The sequence below is a fragment of the Molossus molossus genome, unplaced genomic scaffold (assembly GCF_014108415.1).
Source record: "Molossus molossus isolate mMolMol1 unplaced genomic scaffold, mMolMol1.p scaffold_m16_p_18, whole genome shotgun sequence".
Lineage (NCBI taxonomy): Eukaryota > Metazoa > Chordata > Mammalia > Chiroptera > Molossidae > Molossus > Molossus molossus.
In genome coordinates, this window is record NW_023425353.1 from 3885717 (window position 1) to 3905678 (window position 19962).

The 19962-nt window shown below is 43.5% G+C and overlaps 1 protein-coding gene across 2 annotated transcripts in view; it reads right to left on the bottom strand.

The window, feature by feature from the left end:
* The window catches only part of MITF (melanocyte inducing transcription factor), a 241209-nt gene that overhangs the window by 91238 nt on the left and 130009 nt on the right, over positions 1-19962 (bottom strand). For both annotated transcript variants that reach the window (XM_036267111.1, XM_036267112.1), the window contains exon 2: positions 243-492. In XM_036267111.1, coding sequence (XP_036123004.1) covers positions 243-492 — 250 coding nt within the window. The remainder of the gene's footprint in view (positions 1-242; positions 493-19962) is intronic.

The following is a 19962-nucleotide window of genomic DNA, read 5'->3' on the forward strand; positions in this document are numbered from 1 at the left end:
GTTTCTCAGGGAACATCCCTCTCCCCCCAGTAAGTGAGGGCGCCACTAAGTTTACAGGAGTTTGCAGCTGTCTTGTAAAATACAAACCCATGGAGGAACCAGTGGGGTTGGCAATGACGAACATGATTCAGCCAGGTAGACAGGATAAACACATACACATGCAGATAAATAAAACACCTAGAAAATGGAAAATGCTGGTTTGGCAGAGGGCTTGGTCCAACCAACAAGAGCAATTCACGTACCTTAAGGACTTCCATCGGCACCTGCGTGGCAGAGGAAAGGGTGGTGGGCACGCTGACGTTTATGGCTGGTGTCTGACTCACAGGCACTCTCTGTTGCATGAACTGGGCCGCCTGCAGCTTCTGCTGCTGCTCCCTGCGCTCCTGCTCCTGCATCTGCTCACGCATGAGTTGCTGGCGTAGCAAGATGCGTGATGTCATACTGGAGGAGCTTATCGGAGGCTTGGAGGCCCCAGGATGCTCCTCGGAACTGCTGTGGGAAAACCAAAAAACACACTTTAGCTTCTTAATGAGACCTTTCGTTTGCATTTTGGGGTATCCTAAATTGCAGCAAACTATGAAATGAGCCTGTGCAAATGCAATCAAGTTGCACAATAGTCTCCACATAACTGAGAATCAAGTAGTGACAGCCCTGAAGTCTGAGCAGTCGAATTAAAATCAGTCATCCTGATTACATCTGGGCATGTGGCTTAAACTGGGTTCTCTTCTGACATTTCATATTCACCATCACCAAAGACAGCACCCCACACACAGGGCCATGAAGCAACGCATGCAGTGGCACCCAGATGTCCACATTCAAAAGTGAATCGCCTGATTTGCTTTTTTATAACTGATTCTAATATAGTAACTACTCCTACATGTTATCCCAACTCCTTCAAGACATCTAAAATGTTTACTAACATGGGGTACTCTAAAGAAAAGATGTATTTTGTCAATGGGGAAATTTTTCTAAGGTATGGGAAGTAAAAATCATTAATGAAAGAAGTATTTGGAGGATAATATCCGCACTGCACTCAACCTCAGCCTTTGGAAAAGGGGGCAAAGGACAAGCTGGTTTGACATCCAATTCTTTTCCACCTGGTTGTCTTCTCCTCTGGTTCATTTTGGCATGCCCTCTCCTATACCCACTCTGCAAGTTACCCATGAAGCCTGCTTCCCATGGCTGGGACTTAGTCTCCCCAAAATTATTTAAAATGCTTAGACATGCCTGGCCAGTGTGGCTCATGGATTGAGCACCGTCCCGTGGACTGAGAGGTCCCAGTTCGATTCCTGGTCAGGGCACATGCCCGGGCTGTGGGCTTGATCCCCAGTAGGGGGCGTGCAGGAGGCAGCCAATCAATGTTTCTCTCTCACACTGATATTTCTCTTTCTCTCTCCCTTCCTCTCTCTTTTAAAAAAATCAATAAAAACATATTTTAGAGGCTTAGACACTAGTCATAAATGAAGAAGACAAGACTTTCTAATTTTCCTGAGTATGGTTTCAATCGCTTATCTTCCCAGTTCTATGACATTAGCAGCTATGAACACATTCAGAAAAGAAGAATGACAACAGTTTTTGCCCAATTATCCACTTATCAAAGTGGGGGTGTTTTGTTAAATTTCTACTGCATCATTATATTCTAAAGCCCTAGCTCAAAAGGATTTGTGAGGATTAGATAAAATAATAAAATAATGCATGAAACCCCCCCAGTACAATGAGTACCATGCTTCAATAAACAGCTGCTGTTGCTATTACTATGTAGAAAATTACCTTTTTATTTCTAGCAATATACTTTTCTAAAAAGTATGTTTAAGACAAAGAATACAAAATCTTAGCCCCAGGAAATGGAGACAAGGTAACATTTGAGAAAATATCCACTGCTATGTAAGTCACTCTTCCAGGGAAGCACCGTTTTGGAGCATAACTCCAGTATAGTCTTCAGCTCTAACAAAAAACAAATAAAGCTTTAAATGATTGACCATCCTCATGAACCCCTCAGACTCTGCATCCCCTGCCCACACGCCCAGAAAAACTACATCACAGAACTCACACTAGCTCCAGTGAACAGTGGTAGGTCCATATAATGTAACACTGTGCAGCCATTAAAAATGGTAGAGAAATATATTTATTGCTCTGAATAAAACCACACAGCATAATAAACTTATTTTTATCCATTCTTTTAAGGCATACTTTATTTTTTACTTATTTTATTTCATTTCATTTTTTTAATTTTAATTTTTCAGTTACAGCTTATATTCAATATTATTTTGTGTTAGTTCCAGGTGCACAGCACAGTGGTTAGACAATCATATACCTCACCATTTGCAATAGTATGAATGGACCGAACAAGTCAGTCAGAGAAATACAAATACCATATAATTTAATTTATATGTAGAATCTAAAGAACAAAACAAAACGGAAACGGACTCACAGACACAGAGAACATATGGTTGCCGGAAGGGAGGGAGCTTGGGGGATTGGGTTAAAGGGGGAAGGGATAGCCCTGGCCAGTGTGGCTCAGTTGGTTGGAGCACCATCACCCTGTGCACTGAAGGACTTTGTGTTTGATTCCCAGTTAGAGCACATACCCAGGTTGAAGGTTCAATCCCCAGTCAATCCTTGGTCAGTGCATGTACCAGAGGCAACTTATCAATGTTTCTCTCTCACATCGATGTTTCTCGCTCACACACACTTTCTCTCTCTCTCCCTCTTCCTTCCCTTCTCTCTCTAAAACTTAATAAAAAATTAAATGAAAAACATCCTCCAGTGAGGATTGAAAAAAAAAAAAGGTGAAGTGATTGAGAAGTACAAATTTGTAGTAAAAAAAAATAGTCCTGGGGAAACAGGTTTTAAAAAGTGAACCATCCCAGCGGGTGTGGCTCAATGGTTGAGCATTGACCCATACATCAAGAGGTCTCTGGTTCAATTCCCAGTCAGGGCACATGCCCAGGTGGTGGGACTGATCCCCAGTGGGGGGCATGCAGGAGGCAGCCAATCGATGTTCTCTCTCATAGATGTTTCTATCTCTCTCTCCCTCTCCCTTTCTCTCTCTCTAAAAATAAACAAAGAGCCCTGGCCGGTTTGGCTCAGCGGTTAGAGCGTCCGCCTGCGGTCCAGAGAGACCCGGGTTCGGTTCCCGCTAAGGGCACGTACCTCGGTTGCAGTTTGTCCCCGGCCCTGGTTGGTCGTGCGGGTGGCAGCCACTCGATGTGTCCCTTTCACATCGATGTTTCCCTCTCTCTCTCTTCCTCTCTCTCCCTCCTACTCTGTCTGTACAAAAAATGGAAAAATGTCCTCGGGTGAGGATAAAAAAATAAATAAATAAATAAATAAATAAATAAAAATAAACAAAGAAAAATTTTTTTTAAATAAATAGAAAGTGAACCATAATACAGACATGATAATACAGATTTGATAATACAGTATTTTTTAAAATACAGACTACAGAGAAAAGTGGAAAATGCATGTAATAAGAGTCCATTAAACAGTACTATTAAACATGAATTTACATTCTAATTTTAAATAAGTAAGTGTGTGCATGCTCACAGACACACGTGGCCTGCAGGGCTACAGAACGACGGCCCTAGTTGCCAGAATGGGAGAGGAACTATAGGTAAATCTCTATTTTAGTCTTTTTCCTCCTAAGCTAAATAAAGCCATAATGATTTTTCTCAATGGCAGAATATATGCTGCTAATTTAGGAACACGAGAAAATGACTTGAGTGATCAAAGTCACCATTTGGCTGGAAAAGGAGACCAGATCCATGATAGACAAAAAGACAGGAACACAGTGACTGTCTCCAGCACACTGGTTCCCTTGGAAGTCTTCAGGTTCCCAGAACAACTCAACGCTCTTTTTCTACAGACACACGTAGATTGAACAATGTTGCTACCCTGCTTATGGCTGTAACACTATGAACTTATCTGCATCATGAAAGTAGCCATTACCCAAGGTAATCTATTTACCTGGCAAAGATCTACTAAAAGACCATCAAAGGTAAAATTACTTTCCTAAATGAAGAAAAGAAGGGCAGGGGTAGAGGTACTATTAAAATAAATACATAAATAAATAAACAAACAATAAAAGGTCTTAATATTCAAAGCCTGTCAGGCTAAAATGTTTCTAGAGAGGCTGATCCTTTTGATGAAAACGGAGCAAACCTTGGTGCCCTAGCAAATGCAGCTGTGGAATAATCGCACTAATTAGCTGCTCAGGACAAGCCATGGGCTGTGATACTGGGGGAAAATCTATCCAATTAACAGTAAAGCATTCTTGAGACACCTTGAATTAAAATTACGAGTTAGCAACCACATAAAGGCTTCGGACTCCAAAGTTGATAACAATATCATTTAAAGTATTTACTGAAATATCCAATCAGAAAAAAATACATATTTAGACAGTAGATCCATATAAATAAAAGAAAACGCCACTCACGTAAATCTAGCAGAGCTCACTAATTGACATTATTAACTGATCTTCCAAAAACAAAGTGCAAAGGAAGATTGTAGTCACTTCGCTGCACACACTCCCTGCAGGCATTTCTCAGTCATTAACATAATCCCAGAGTCTCAGCTTTACTCTCAATCTTTTAAACATCCCTTTCTCTGAGAAATAACTGAATCTGTAATCACCTTACAGATCAAAATGAAGATATCCACACGTCTAAATGTTAGCAAGACAAATGAGCATAATGTTTTAAACTCATAATTGAGGTGAGAACATTACAAGTGACCACAAAGTGTATTTTTAAAATGAGAACCTGAAGCCACTGATGGAGCAAGGAGCTGTCTGAATGCATTTAATTTCAGAAGCTAACTGAACTCATCCAGGGCTGAAGAAGCTCCATCTGTTTTAGATAATCCTAATTCCATGAGTCTGATTCCTTTTAATCAGATCATGGAAAGGTCATTTATTCAACAAATAGTTACTGAGTGTTTCCTCTGTGCAAGGTGCTGGGACTACCTGGTCTCTAATCTCATAAAGGTTAAAGCCATGGACATATAATTTTTATGAGAGACCTTAAAATTAAGTCAATTATCCAGATTATCTGACTGCTATCTAGTTCCATATGGGAAAGTATAGATCTCACCACAAGAAATCACTCTGTGAAAGCCAGCTGGAGAGGGAAAAGCCTTTACTGACACGTATCTGAACCACTGACGCCAGACGCACGGCTGCCCTGAGAACAGGCATTGCTGAACAATGACTCCGGTACCTCCAGCAGCCGGGCTCAAATTCTAGTTCAGTCACTGGTGAGCAGTGATTTTTTTTTTTTTTTTTTTTTTTTTTTTATCCTCACCCGAGGACATTTTCCATTTTTTTGTTCAGGTAGAGTGGGAGGAAGAGAGAGAAAGAGAGAGATACATCGACGTGAAAGGTACACATCGAGTGGCTGCCACCCACACGACCCAACCAGGGCCGGGGACAAACTGCAACCGAGGTACGTGCCCTTAGCGGGAACCGAACCCGGGTCTCTCTGGACCTCAGGCCAATGCTCTAACCGCTGAACCAAATTGGCCAGGGCTTAAATTCAGTTTTATTGTTGAGATTATTACAGGTGTTCCCCCATTTTGCCTCATGGACCCCTCCTCCCCACTACCCTCCTTAGGCCTTCACCACACTACTGTCTGTGCCCATTGGCTGGGCATATGTGCACGTAAGTTCTTTGGCTTAGCTCTTCCTGCCCCTCCCCCGGGCCCCTTCTCTCTGAGATTCCGCAGTCTGTTCCCTACTTCCATGTCTCTGGATCTATTTTGTTCACCCTTTTATTTCGTTCATTAGATTCCACATATAAGTGAGACCAAGTGACACTTGTCTTTCTCTGGCGGCTCATTTCGAGCAGGGATCTGTACGAAGCCGCTCCGAAGTGCTCCTCGCAAAGGCACTGTGTTGATGGAGTGGCCAGTGTCAGCCAAGTCCCAGTGCTCCACCCGCAGCTGCCACGTGAGCCCACCAGCCACAGGCAGACAGTGCTCCAACGGTCTGGTATAGTCTAAATTCAAACAGTTAATTCCTGCCTTCATTAACAACATCAGAAAATCCATTAAACCCATTGGCCCAGCACCCACACCCCTGCAGGACCACTCCCCCCCACCCGACTGGGCCTGAGGCAGTCTCTGGTCTCCACACCGAGTGGCCGAAGGTAGGCAACGAGTCGGATGGAACCTGGTCTGGGCTGAAGGAGCTGATGGCCTCTTCAGTGCATCTCCTCTCTTCATGTCCTCGCACAGGATCAAGCGCTGCCATTCCCTACGCTGTAACTGTGGCCAAGTTAGCCAGTTCTGAGCTTCGAGTCTTCTCACTCGTGAGGAGTGTTTGATGCCTGTGTCCGTTAGCACTGTGGACTGACTAGGACCTGCGAGACGTGACAGCGAGCAGTGCGCTCACCGGGCAGCACGCTGCCCAGAAGGCAGCCTGGCACTGCCCGCGGGGGCGGAGCACCAGCCCGCCGAGCGGTCCCGGTTTTCTGTTGTACACTCGACACCTGTGTTTTTGTAAACCAATGTCACCCCAATAAATTAAATTTTAAAAATCTAAGCACATGACTGAAATCTAGTCCAATAAATGGGAACAGAGTTCAAAATTAGTAAAAAAAAATGATATTAAGTTATGCACATGCCACTTCTTTCCTGATGCAAGGAAGCAAATTCTGCATGAGCCTCCCTGCAAGCCTGGACCACAGCAGAGTCCTCTCTGAAGGCTCAGGCAAGGTTTAATTCAGAGAACTTGACAAAGTTTTTCAGGGGTGAAAAGAGAAGATAATTTACCCTGTAATAGCGCATGAGTCATAAAGTAAAAATCCTGGTATTCTTCTCCAGGAAAAATTAATATTCATTATAATCATCCCGTTGACAGAGCTCCAAGCCTAGCCTCTGCCTGCACCGGGCACACTGTGACTCAGCCCGGGAAAGGTACCATCACATTAGCTTCCTGAAGTACAAGCGATACAGCTACGTCCTGGAAAGGTTAAGCCCCAGGGCTTCCAGATGCACAAGGCTGGCTGTCACACAATCAGCTGGCTGTGCTGTCTAAAATCAAATGCCTGGTCTCTAGCCTCAGAAATTGATTTCATTTTAGGTAAGTCCCAGGAATCAGTAAGTCTACAAAAATTCTGCGGTTGCTCTGGCCGGTTGGCTGGGCATTATCCTGTGCACTGAAGGTTTGCTAGTTTGATTCCCTAGCAGGGCACATGCCCTGGTTGTGGCTTGATTCCCGGGAGGGGGCATGCAAGAGGCAGCCAATCAATGTTTCCCTCTCACATCAATGTCTCTCTCTCTCTCTCTCTCTGTCTCCCTCTTTCTTTCTAAAAATCGATTTAAAAATCTTTTTTAAAAAGTCCGCAGTTGATTCTGAAGCCTAGCAATGTTCGGAAATGAACAAACGCCCAAGATCACCAGCTGCGTAGTTGCAGCTGGACATGAACCACATCTCCGATTCTTAGACCAGGGCACTTCGTCCAAGGCTGAGGTAATTCACATTCCACTCCCCCCAGGGCCCGACAGGAGCTCTGAAAAGTCCTTCCAATATAGAACAGAATCAATGCGGGGAATAGGGAGGCCCGGCCAGCCCTGCCAATGGCCAGGAACTCAGGTAGACAAGAACATCAGTGCAGAAATGGCCAGTGCATCTCTGTGGTTACAACGTAAGTACTTTATCATAACTACAGGGAGCATATGGGCTGAGTGTGCAGGGACTGCCCCAGCCAGCTGGCTGTCAGCTGCGAGAAGTCCTGAGGAGTCTTCTGAAAGGGCTCCACGCGCACAAGCTGCCGAGGGGAGCTGGTGAACGTCTTTCCGACGGCGCTCGGACACTTCCGTGACCAGCACGTCCTCCCGTCCTTCCAAAGCAATCCCTTTGTAAATGTAAGAACGGCTTTTTCACCATGGACAGTGGAAGCAAGTACCGATAAGAAAATACTGAAATTGAAATAAGAAACTATCATTTGTACTTAAAATAGCTGAGTAATATTACCAGCGCAAACAGTAAATACTCCAGGTTTCTGGGGAAGAAAAGATGCAAAGGGCTTGCAAAGTAGAGCTAGTCTTCCCAACACACATTTGACTGCTTCCCAGTCCCGTTCTGCTGCACAGAGATCCCTCGTGATGTCCAAAGGGCACAGAACTCCCGTCTTCTGGGGCTCTGCACCTCCCATTACAAAGAAAGAGGAAAACACACTAAAAACTAAGCACTAGCAACGATATATAAATTAAAATTTGAAATCTTCACTGTTTAATATCTAGACCTCAATTAGCTGATAAAAATTAGAGGCTCTCAATATCTATTTAAGATCAATATTTCTTAAGCTGGACCTTCAGTGGGTACCATTAAGAGTAATCTCAATAACTGATTAGCTCAAAATCAAGAGAACCTTAATAACGCTCCGACTACACCAATATTCTTCAAAAGAGGGTGCAAGAGAGTGATACCCTAGGGTACAGGAAAAAAAATTATATATACATTTTATCATTTTTACTTTCTAATTTTGTACATGGTATATAATATAACATTAGTCCCATGGCACTTGTACACAATTTATAAAATAAAAAAAAAATATGTTGAGACAATTTGCTTGAAAAAAATTCTTTAACTAGGAGTGATGACCAAAATATTTGAGACCTCAGTAGTGTATGCACAGTGTTCTTCCAGGCGGTTCTCACCACCAGATTTGGTTAAGCTGGCCATGCTCCCACTCCCACAGAGCTCCTCACTTCTCTGCACTTGAGCTAAGGAGAATGTCAAGCTCCTACTAGAAAACACTGTGAGCCAAGGACCTGAGGGTGCCACTTCCTCACCTGGAGACCACACTGCCCTCCATTTCCCACAGGCGCACTCTGGTGTGGCTACTCTTAGCACCCCATTCCCTTCCAGAACTGTCCCCAGGAGTCAGACCACCCGGCAGTGCTGAAGTAGATGGGGCTGCAGTGGCCCACACTCAGGTCTCTGTCCTTCACAGCAGCGTCCTTCGACGAGACCGGGGCATCCCACTCACACCCAGCTGCCATGCTTTAGCGGGCCCCGAAAACCCATCCCCTGCGAGGTGTGTGTAACCAACACGGCATGGCATGATACCCCACCTAGAGTATTTTTAAAAAGAGAACTTTTTATCCCAAACTTGGACAATCTAAAGATAGAACTCACACATCAGTGTGAAAGTAATTGCAAGGGTCTTTTCAAAGACAGAAGCCCTTCCATCCTTACTCAAATAAGCGCCCCAGGCTGACGGTACACTGTGTATTGTCTAGGCAACATCTTAACAAGCCAGGGAAGACTCAAAAGCCTTACCCTGCCATCACTTAACACTTACTACATATCAACAAAGTTCGCAATACTGTGTGAAATCAAGACAAAAGCACAAATCAGAATCTGAGAAGTACTCAGTGGGCGCACCTGTCCAGGTGTAGGACCCAGCCTTACAAATTAGAGGTAATGACTTATTGTGGTCACCTGTTATTTATGCCTGCCCAGGATCCTGTCCCACTTCTCTGGTAAAATACCTTGATTTCACTTTGAAGAACCAGCCTCCTCACTTTTAATTCATGAAGTTATGGTGGTGCTACCAACTCCAGACATAGAGACACACCCATCAATAAAAAGTCAAAGGAAGAGCCTCGCCGGTGTGGCTCAGTGGACTGAGCATCCTCCCATGGACTGAAAGGTCCCGGTTCCATTCCCATTCAGGGCACATGCCCTGGTTGCAGGCTCGATCCCCAGTAGGGGGCGTGCAGGAGGCAGCCGATCAATGATTCTCTCTCCCAATGATGTTTGTATCTCTTTCTCTCTAAAAAAAATCAATAAAAACGTATTTTTAAATTTTATTATTATTATTTTTAAATATTTTATCTTTACTGATTTGAGAGAGAGAGGAAGGGAGAGGGAGAGAGATGGAAACATCGATGAGAGAGAACATCGACTGGCTGCCTCCTGCATGCCCCCCACTGAGGATCAGGCCCACAACGTGGGCATGTGTCCTGACCAGGAATCGAACTGGCGACCTCTTGGTGCATGGGTTAACGCTCAACCACTGAGCCACACCAGCCAGGCAAAATGTGTTGTTTTTTTTTTAAAGGGAGAGGAAGAAATATCAATTCACTCAGGATCTTGAATGAAAATGCACAGAACATACAGAGAAAAGCATAAGTGCTGGGGCCAGAACACCCAGGAAAATCGGGCTCTATCTGTTTTCAGGTATGTGACTTCACTTGCCCAAACCTCAATTTTGTAATTTTCAAAATGGAGGCAGAAAAAAGTACCTTTGTCATAGAGCAGTTATAGAATCGAATGTGTTGCTGAATGGTGGCTGACACTCATGTAGATAATAAGGGAAAGTCTGGCTATGATTTCTTGTCCACTGTGTTTTAATTCCTGCACTGGCATCCTCTGAGTATCTCAGCATCTCAACTAGTGAAAACTGAAGTTATTTTCTAGGAAACGAACACTCTTAGAATGTTGCTATGGTGTTTCTTTGCTTTGCTGGAGGAAAATACAAAAGAAACAATTAATTCACAGTGTGTGCCCTTCCTGAAATAACAGGCACAAAGAAGTTAATGGGCAACAGCTCAGTGAACAGGTTTTGTCAAAGCTATGCACTAAGAATTCCATTCTGAGAGTTTGCGGGGAGGCAGCTACTACGGCAAGTGTTTTAGTTAGCCAGAACACAAAATTCAAAATCATTAAGCAAAAGTAGTTGAAACTGAGAATTAATTTGAGTGTTCATTCAAAGGTGACATCACCACTGTTCTTATACTGCACAGGAATGACATGTTTTAGCCATTCATGACATCCAGCAATATAAAATTTATACTTTAAAGATCATTAAGTTATAAAGGACATTCTTATGAAATATGAATCACAAGGGGCAATTATTATCTCACTGTTATCTGATTACGAAGCAGAAATTTAAACATTTCTAGCACGATGACATTTTAAATACATAATTATATACACTTTATTTATACAAATGCTCTATTACTTTTTAGATAAGTAATTAAACCATTTTAATGACATACAGCATGAAAAAAATCTATAAAAGCAAACTCGATACAGCAAAAATAGCACAAGAAATTAGGAATCATTTTAAATGCTTCTGTAGGACTTTCTAAAGATATATCTACTGAACATGATGATCTTGAACCACACTTAAATTTGTGGAAATATTTTTTTAAGAATCAGATTCTCAAAATAGTTCAGCTACATTTAGTATTTTTCCATGGTTCTTGCCGTCTTTAAACACACCTTCACAAGCTGCTGAACATCATGCTTTTCCGACTTACCCAGAACCTCTCTCACGGCCCAGGGACGTTCAGTAAATAATTATTAAGCTCCGGAGGTGGCTTTTGCATAAGTTGATCTGCCTGAATGCCTATTCACGTAGGGCACAGCTTTTAGTATTGTTTTCTAATCTCATCACCTAAAGCTGAAAGTAAATGTTGAAGAAGGTGTGGAGAGGTATAATCCACTTAGCATTTCTCCATTTTTATATTTGTTCTACATGCATATACTGGGTAATGATTCTGATGTTTGGATGTTTTGTTTTCCACCCAAAGAGGAAAAAATCAATATATAGAAACGCAAAGGAGATACAGCCGTTACCATTCCCCAGCCAGGAATCCAAAAGGAGAAGCAAAAACCCTAAGTGTCTGCAGTGGGACAGTTCTGACAGATATTGCTATGAAACATTCTTTTTGCTGAAGAAAATCCTTTTCAATCCACAACAAAGCCGGACCACACTCTATCTTGTAATCATCCAGCAAGATCTGTTCTCAGATTTTTCAAGCAGTCATTTTGGGGCATTATTCATTTCAGACCAACATTACATTTTAAACCAAATGCAAAGCAGCAGCATTGCAACCTCCCCCGAATCCGCCTTCCTGTCACCCCTCCTAGAGGGGCAGCGCCAGCTGATTAAGCCCCAGTCAGAGTAACAGTTCCAGTATTTTTAACTCCCAATAAAACCTTCCCTTTCTCTGGCCACCCCCTTGAAAAGGAATCACTCCTGTGAAGTGGTCCCGGGATTATTTCCAGAACAAGCCTCACTTACAGACACAGGCTTTCAAAGGCGCAGGGCATGAACATCCGAACTCGCAGCGCCTCCATCTTTTCCTCTAAGGTGCTCTGCGAGCCCTTGGCGAAGAGTGAAAGTCAAAGTTAGTTCTGCCACTGGCTGTGTCACTGGGGGTGGCTCCTGATAAGGCCCTGGAAACTCCAATCCAAACACAGCTCCTGCTAGAAAGGTGCCTGGTGTCTGTCCGCAACAGCAGACCTGTTTAATCCAGTACCTCCCGAGCCTGCAGGACAGCAATGCTGCCGCACGCTGCACGGGGCTCTGCACGGCCAGCAGCCAGGGCGGCCAGGCCAGCGCGATGCTCACCTCGCCCTCCCCAGGCCAGGTCCGGCCGAGGCTTGCAGCACCTGAGCATTTTTGAGAACTTGAAAGGAGAGATAATTTCACATAACGGTGAATTTTTAACACTTAATAGAGTCACAGAATCGAGGAGGCTGTGGGGTTGCTCGTGCCCCTCTCAGCTGGGGATCTCGGCATCAGCTCACCACACACCGCTAGCTGCTCTGCATCCGTGAACGGGCATTTTCGGAATGGGAGCTTGATAAATGGTACGTGCTCTCCTGCTGACAGCATCCCTTCCCCTCAGACCCCAGGAACACAAGGAGGGCTGTCCCTGCCCAGTCCCAGTGGGAGTCAAAGGCAAGCTGCTTCTTATCATGGGTGCCACCTTAAATCTGTGCATTCTTAGATTCATCCAATTAATTTCTGAACACAGTGGTTTGCAAAAAGAAACACAAAAATACATGTTCTTAAAAGACACTAAAATTATGACATGAAAACACTAACATTATCAAATGTTGATGCAGCTCCCAGACTCAACACACCAGAGATGTCCTGCAGAGTGATGAAAAGATGTGTCTTCTCCCAACACAAAGCTCAGACGTCAGAACAAAGATATCTGACAGTGACCAGCTGTGTACCCTGGGCAAGTTACGTGACCTCCCTATGTCTAAGAGTGTGTCCAAAGTAAATGACTGGAAAACAATGCAATCTCTATAAACTATAATCCATCTCAAATTCAATAATGTAATGAAATTCTCTCTTTTATACTTCCCTTTAATAATAGGAAACATCCATCCAGGAGTCTCAGAGAAGCTATTTCTGGTTCTTTTTCATTTTTCATTCATTCATTCTTAGCTTAATATATATTTATGGAATACCTATTATGTTTGGCACTGTATAAATTCTTGGAGTTTACAGTGTAGTGGGACACAGATTAAATAAGCACACACATATATAATGATACATGTGGTAGCTGCTATGGGGAGCTGGAAAAGCTTAAAATGCAAGCGTCAGAAAGGATTTCCCTTAAGGCAAAACCTCTGGGCTAAGATCTGAGTGGACAAGGTGGGGTGCATGGAAGAAGAGTTTTCTGAGAAGGTGTGACATTTGCAAAAACCCCGAGGTAGGAGTTAGAAGGAAAACCCAGTGTGAATGAAGGACAGACTGAGGAGAGAATTTGGCATCTCCGAGATCAAAGCTGCGACGCGCCCGGACCATGCACGATCTGGTAGGCAGAAGAGGGGACCTGGTTTCCAGCCAAGACGAATGGGAACCACTGCGAGGCCGTAAAGAGGGGAGCAACGGGCTCAGATCTGAGGTTTAGAAAGTTCCCTCTGGCTGCCATCCTGAAAACCAACTGCAGAAGGGGCAAGACTGGCTGCTGCAGGTCCTGGAAGAAAGCCAGGACGGCTTATGGGAGAGGGCCAGGAGGGGAGAAGGGGTGGACAGAAGTGGGCAGACCACTGTGACGCTAAAGACCAATAAGTAAAAAGAATGGAGGTGGGGCAGGGAACCCCGACCCCCAACACAATGATGGTATTCATTAACCACAGTTACTGAGCATTTCCGACATGCTGGGTACTGGCTGAGTACTGGGGTAAAAGATGACTCAGATGCCAACTGCCCCCTCACAGGCCTCCCCACCTCTCCTCCTGCCTCTTGCACAGCACACAGAGAAATGAACAATACAGGCTCCAGTGTCAACTCGTCCAGGTGGAAATCCCACCACTCACAGGTTCTGGGACCTCGTGCAATGAGCAAACGTCCGCGCCCCGTTCGCTCACTTGAGCCGGGAAAGCTGAGTGGTGCCCAGGTTCCTGTTTGAAATGAAGGAGACAGCACATGGAATGTGTCTGGCACAGTCCCTGACACAGTGACGCTCTCGGGGAGAAGCTAGCTCTCACGGTTTGACTGTGGTGGCCTGTTATCCTGGATTCACCTTTACCAGACACAGAGCCAGTGGAAGACCAAGGGAAGCACAAAGGGCAGGAAATGACCATATCAGGACCTTCAGGAGATTATCTTTAAAAAGCCCAGCTGGACTCTCCCACCTCGGGCGCTGTTTGTGACCACATTGAGGTACAAGGCACCTGAGCACGTTTTAGAACTGAAACCCTGCCTTACCACGCACTGCATGGGCTCTCAAACGCGGACCATGAAACCGCTGGCGTGGATGCCAGCTCTTCCAGGAGGGACATATGGTGCCCAGTGCCCCCCGGCATGTGCAGACAATGACATCGCCTGGCTGATCCACCACCCCAAGAATGCTATCCACTGACCATTTATATACTATTTAAATAAAGTTACTTTTAAGAGGCATGTGTTTAACTTATTAGTGGAATTTTAGAAGGATTTATATCATGCCAGTGCTCTTCAAGAACCTTCCTGGACACAGCCCTAAAATACCCACCAGCAACCGGACTGAAGTTGACTTAAGTGTGCACATCTGTCACCGTCCACAAAACCCATGAACTGTGACTCACATTTCCCAGGTACAATACTGCTGCTGGAACAGTCACCCCATCATCAACCAGTGTCTTCTGGGCAGCAGAAACCATGCTGGTTTGGTTTGCCATTGTGTCTCTAGAACCCAGGAGAATAACAGTCCGTGGCTGGTGTTTAATAAATATCTTTAAAATGAATTACTCTATAATCAATGTGAAAGCAACTTCTTGTGCACACTTTTACTACCCAGATGAAGATCCTGAATGCATGTGCAAATGTATATTTGTACACACACACACACAGAGACACACACTCCTATGTAAATACAAAAACCCTAAATTTAAACACAAACTAAGATATGATAATGAAGAAAAAGGAATTTTTTAAAAAAATGAAACACTGAATGCCAATTAAAAATATTACCTATACTCTAATGCATTTCAAATCTTAATGACTACCCCGCACCCAGACTCCGGCAAACCAACCAGAGCCATCAGCATTTCCACCGGCCTTTTCTGAGACGACCTTGACTAAAATGGAACGTAAAGCCATCAGCCATCCTGGAGACAGCCAACTTTTTCTCTGGATACTAAATTTGGGCCTCGGAATCTTGTTGGAAGGAAAAGCTCAATCACTGTGTTGAAGGGGTTAGAGAAGAGATAAGAGGCGTTACTTGCAATCCTGTCCAAAACTCTGTTGAAGCAAAGTAGAAACACCGCTTCATCAGTCAGAATTCTTACTTTATTTGGGTATCAAATGTTTTATTGCCCCAAAGCACACAGTTTTCTTCTACCTTTTCTTTTGATGGTCATTGCCCTGCTCAGTGAACTCACAGCCCCCCTCACCAGCCTCACGCTCGCTCACACCCAGGGCTTACGCTGTGCCCACACTCCACTGGCCCAGGGACCAGCCCCTCCGCACTGCTGCGGAGCATCTGCCAGGTGTCACCTTCCTTACATCCCAGCCCAGGGCTCCCAGACCTGCATTCCTATCAGAAGCACCTGGGGGCCCTTCTCCCCAGCCACCTGCTCAAGATCAACTCAGGAGCATTCAAAAGCCTAAATGTCATAGACTTTTCCCAAAACAATCAAGTGAATGAAACTCCACAAGGTATGGTTTGGAATTCTGTACTTTTTAAAAGATTCTCATAAAAGTCTAATGTGAAGTCAGGCCTGGAAACCAATAATATAGAACATATTACAATGTATATAATTATACACCATATATTTTATGTAGATTATCTCTCTAAGAGTAGCAGGAAATCATCAAAGACTGTAAGCTCCCTTTATTTGTTGAATAAAGAAGTCTTTACTTGCACAGTTTAATTCTTTAAAAATGTCCACTTGGAAATACTATAGATGTCTTTTGAATGTTCACTGAAAGCCTTATTATGAAGTAATTAAAAGAGTATCATGGCCTGGCTGGTGTGGCTCAGTGGTTGAGCATCGACCCACGCACCAAGAGGTCACTGGTTCGATTGCCGGTCAGGACACATGCCTGGGTTGTGGGCCCAGTCCCTAGTGGGGGACATGCAGGAGGCAGCCAATCGATGTTCTCGCTCATCAATGTTTCTATCTCTCTCTTCCACTCCCCTCCTCGCCCTAAAAAAATAAAATAAAATAAAATTAAAAAATAGAGTACCATGAAAGTAGTTAGAAAACTCCAAGAGTAGTCTCAAGAGTACCAAACACATCCACACATCCCTCTTCTCCCCACATGCCATGAAGCTAACGTTCTGAGAACAGTAAGATGCCATGGAAAGGCCTGGATCAGACATCTGTGACTCACCAGCATATGAGACGCCATGCTCAGTGCTGGAGGAGGACAAAGGTGAAGGTGCAAGAGGGTCAGCTCTCCAGGGGCTCCCACCAGAGAACTCAACCCACATGCGCAGGCCTGTCCCCTGGGGAAGGATCGGAAGGAAGCAGTGCATGCCCAGGGACCTGCCCAGGGCCACCCCTCATCTTCCAGCGGAGGGCTTACAGGTCCACTTTCTTCCCCAGGGAGGTCTTCCCTGCCCATCTTACCCGAGGCAGAGACACCCACTTCTGTTTGTGCCCTCTCAGCAAATGTTTGTTTCTCTCTTTTCTAGTACTTACTCCAACTTATAATCATTTTATTTAATTGACTTTTACCCTTGAGGACAGGTCCTCTGTATTTATTTTATTCACAGTGCCTGGTATATAGCAAGTGCCCAATAAATATTGCTGGAAGGGAGGGAGAGAAGGAGGATGAGAAATGATCAAGGAAGGACCTATGAAGTATAATTTGAGGGTGGCATTTCATTAACTAGGAAGGTAGTCAACAGGCATAAGTAGGGCACACAATTGTATACTCTTTGGAGCCTTGAGGTTGATGAACACAACTAACCTTCCATGAAGAATTGGGTACAAAGTTACAAGGACTTGGGTCTAGCAGTTCTAATTTGATACTCTCATAGCAACGTCTAAAGGAAATTTTTAGTGACTACCTATCTTCACAAGTAACTGTTCAGTACCACTCAATCACCTTTATCTCTTCCACCCTGTTTCTATTTTTTTCTACTACTGAGAACAAATCTCCCAGTAGCAATGATGGTACAGCAACTTCCGGAAGGCGGCTCGCTACAGCTGGCACAAAAAATGCCCTTAAACGTCGGAAAGGAAAACACAGTCCAGACCAAGATGACCCCAGTTTAACCTGATTAATGCTCATGCAGCATTATTAAAGAGCTGCTCAGACCCTTATATAAACATCCAAAGAGGAAAATTAATTTTTTCCAAAAAAAACTGTTTAGAAAAATCTGTCCTGAGAATAAGAGTATAATCTATAAAGAGGCATCTCAAATTCCCTCTGAAGTAAAATTTAAGCAACTGAAGAGAGGAATACATGAAATAATAACTTGGCCTTTTATTTAATATAACAATCAATACAACAGATTAATTTACTATCTTGAACTCTCTGATATTCTCTCTCACAGGGCTCACTTTAAAAGAAATATTTGTTCCTGCATTAAAGGAGTATTGGAGGCTGTTTCTTATCTATAAATGACAACAGGGTATTTGCAATAAGCAGGCCACAATCTACAATATAAACCCAACTCATGAGACAACACAAAGGTGGAAAGGGAACCGCTCAGGAGATGATGCCATTTTGACAGTATTTCTTCAGGTGACAAATTTAGTAAAACTGCAATTTACTTTCCTTATCTAGGTAAATAAATAGGAAAAGGTAATGCCGCCACCATTGGGAGGGGGGGCGAAGTTATTCACAATATGACTTCATAATAACTAACATCTACTTCAGGACTTTAAAATTGTGGGTTTTTTCTCCCCACTTAGTGGTTATCTCCTAAATCACTTACAGATAAATATGTGGCCCTCTCTTTCACTACAGTGTCCTTTTCAAATTAATTACAGACTGAAAAGCAAACACGCATACAGGACGTCTCTGCCATCCTTCAGGGTGTCGGGGCTGGAAGAAGAGCATGTGCCACCACCGTCATCTGAGACATTGAAATACATTAATGTGATGTCCAGCCAGTAGAAGTGGCCCCCACAGGCCACCTTGGCTCGGGTTCTACTGCCCAAATCCTTCACGATCCAGGGGGCAGCTGGAGAAGGGGATGAAGTAGAAAGGGATATTTTTTTCAGCTAGAGTTCCTAGGAAATTAAATATTTGTTTCCAAAAACTGAGCTGAAGATAGAGACAGACTGTTTCCTGTGGGCAATCATGCTATGGTGGAGAGTGGTCCAGAAGTCGACAGACTGAGGTACCAAAACTCCAATCTCTACAAGATGTGGGAAGGATCCAGGACAGTGGTTTCGAGCTGTGGGCAGCAAGCCTCTGAATGGCCCAGTGCTTTATAAATACGTGAGAAGCTGAGATGCCTCTCCCACAGATAAAAACACTGGAGACAGCCTAGTGTGGTGGTACAATGTAGACATTCACGTACAGACAACCCATGTGTAGCTTTACCTTGGGCAAGTCATTTAATTTCTGCATCTGTAAAATAGGGATGTTAATATTAACTATTTAATAGAGTAATGTGACAATGACATGAGGTAGGTGTGAAAAGTTCTTAGCACAGTGGCTGAAAAAAACAGTACTCAGTCAGCGTGATGCAAGGAGCAAGGATCTACTTGAGAATACTGTAGGGAATGCAAAGTCAGCCCCAACAGGCAAAGGACTTCAAGCTGGAAGGCAAATAAAAGCTGGAAGCCACAGTGAAGTTGCTTTTGAAACCTGATATCTAAAGAGATGGTATGAATTCAAAATACATACAAGCTCAGAAAGGCCTAGAGAAATTTTTGAATAATATATTCATAATGAGTAAGTAAAAACTCAAGATGTTGGTGGTGATCTGTAACTCTGACTGGATAACTGCTTTTGCAGTGGTTGTCTCAGCTACAGACAAAAAATTCTAGCCCAAGGAACCTTCTGCTCTCCCTCGGTGTATCAAGTATGTCTTTAATTTGTAGTTTTACTATATAAACATATCCAGAAGTCAAACAGGAAACCATGTATTTAAATAAGCAAAATTATAACCAGTCTGTATTCCATAAAGTACCTTATATAGTTTGTGTTAATCGTCAAAATTCCCAAACTTCTAAAGCATCTTACAGGATACTACTTACTCTTCTACTAAAGACATCGTGTTTCAGTTACACTGAGCAGACAGGATTTAAAATGAGAAAATTAGCCCCAGCCGGTGTGGCTCAGGTGTTTGGAGCACTGTCCCATGCACCAAAAGATCGAGGGTTCAATTTTTGCTCAGGGACACCTACCCAAGTGGCGAGTTCGATCCCCAGTCAGGGTGTGTATACGGAAGGCAACAAAAACCAGTCAATGTTTTTCTCTCACATTTCTGTCTATCTCCTTCTCCCATCTTCTCTCTCTCTGTGAAATTAGTAAGCACATATCCTTGGGTGAGAATTTTTAAAAATAGATAAATAAAATAAAATGAGAAAAAATAATATTTGCAAAGAAATCCTTCCTGTTGATTAAATCCAATCGATCATAATAAATGCAATACACATTAGCAGCTGTATCTGATTTACACTCTGGGGCATCTTGCCTATAATCTAAGTATATATTTATAGTTAAAACATGAAAACAAATAATCAATATTTTAAATTAATAGCCTGTGTAATTTCAAGTTATTCTGCCATGAAATGACAAAAAGGAAAAGTTA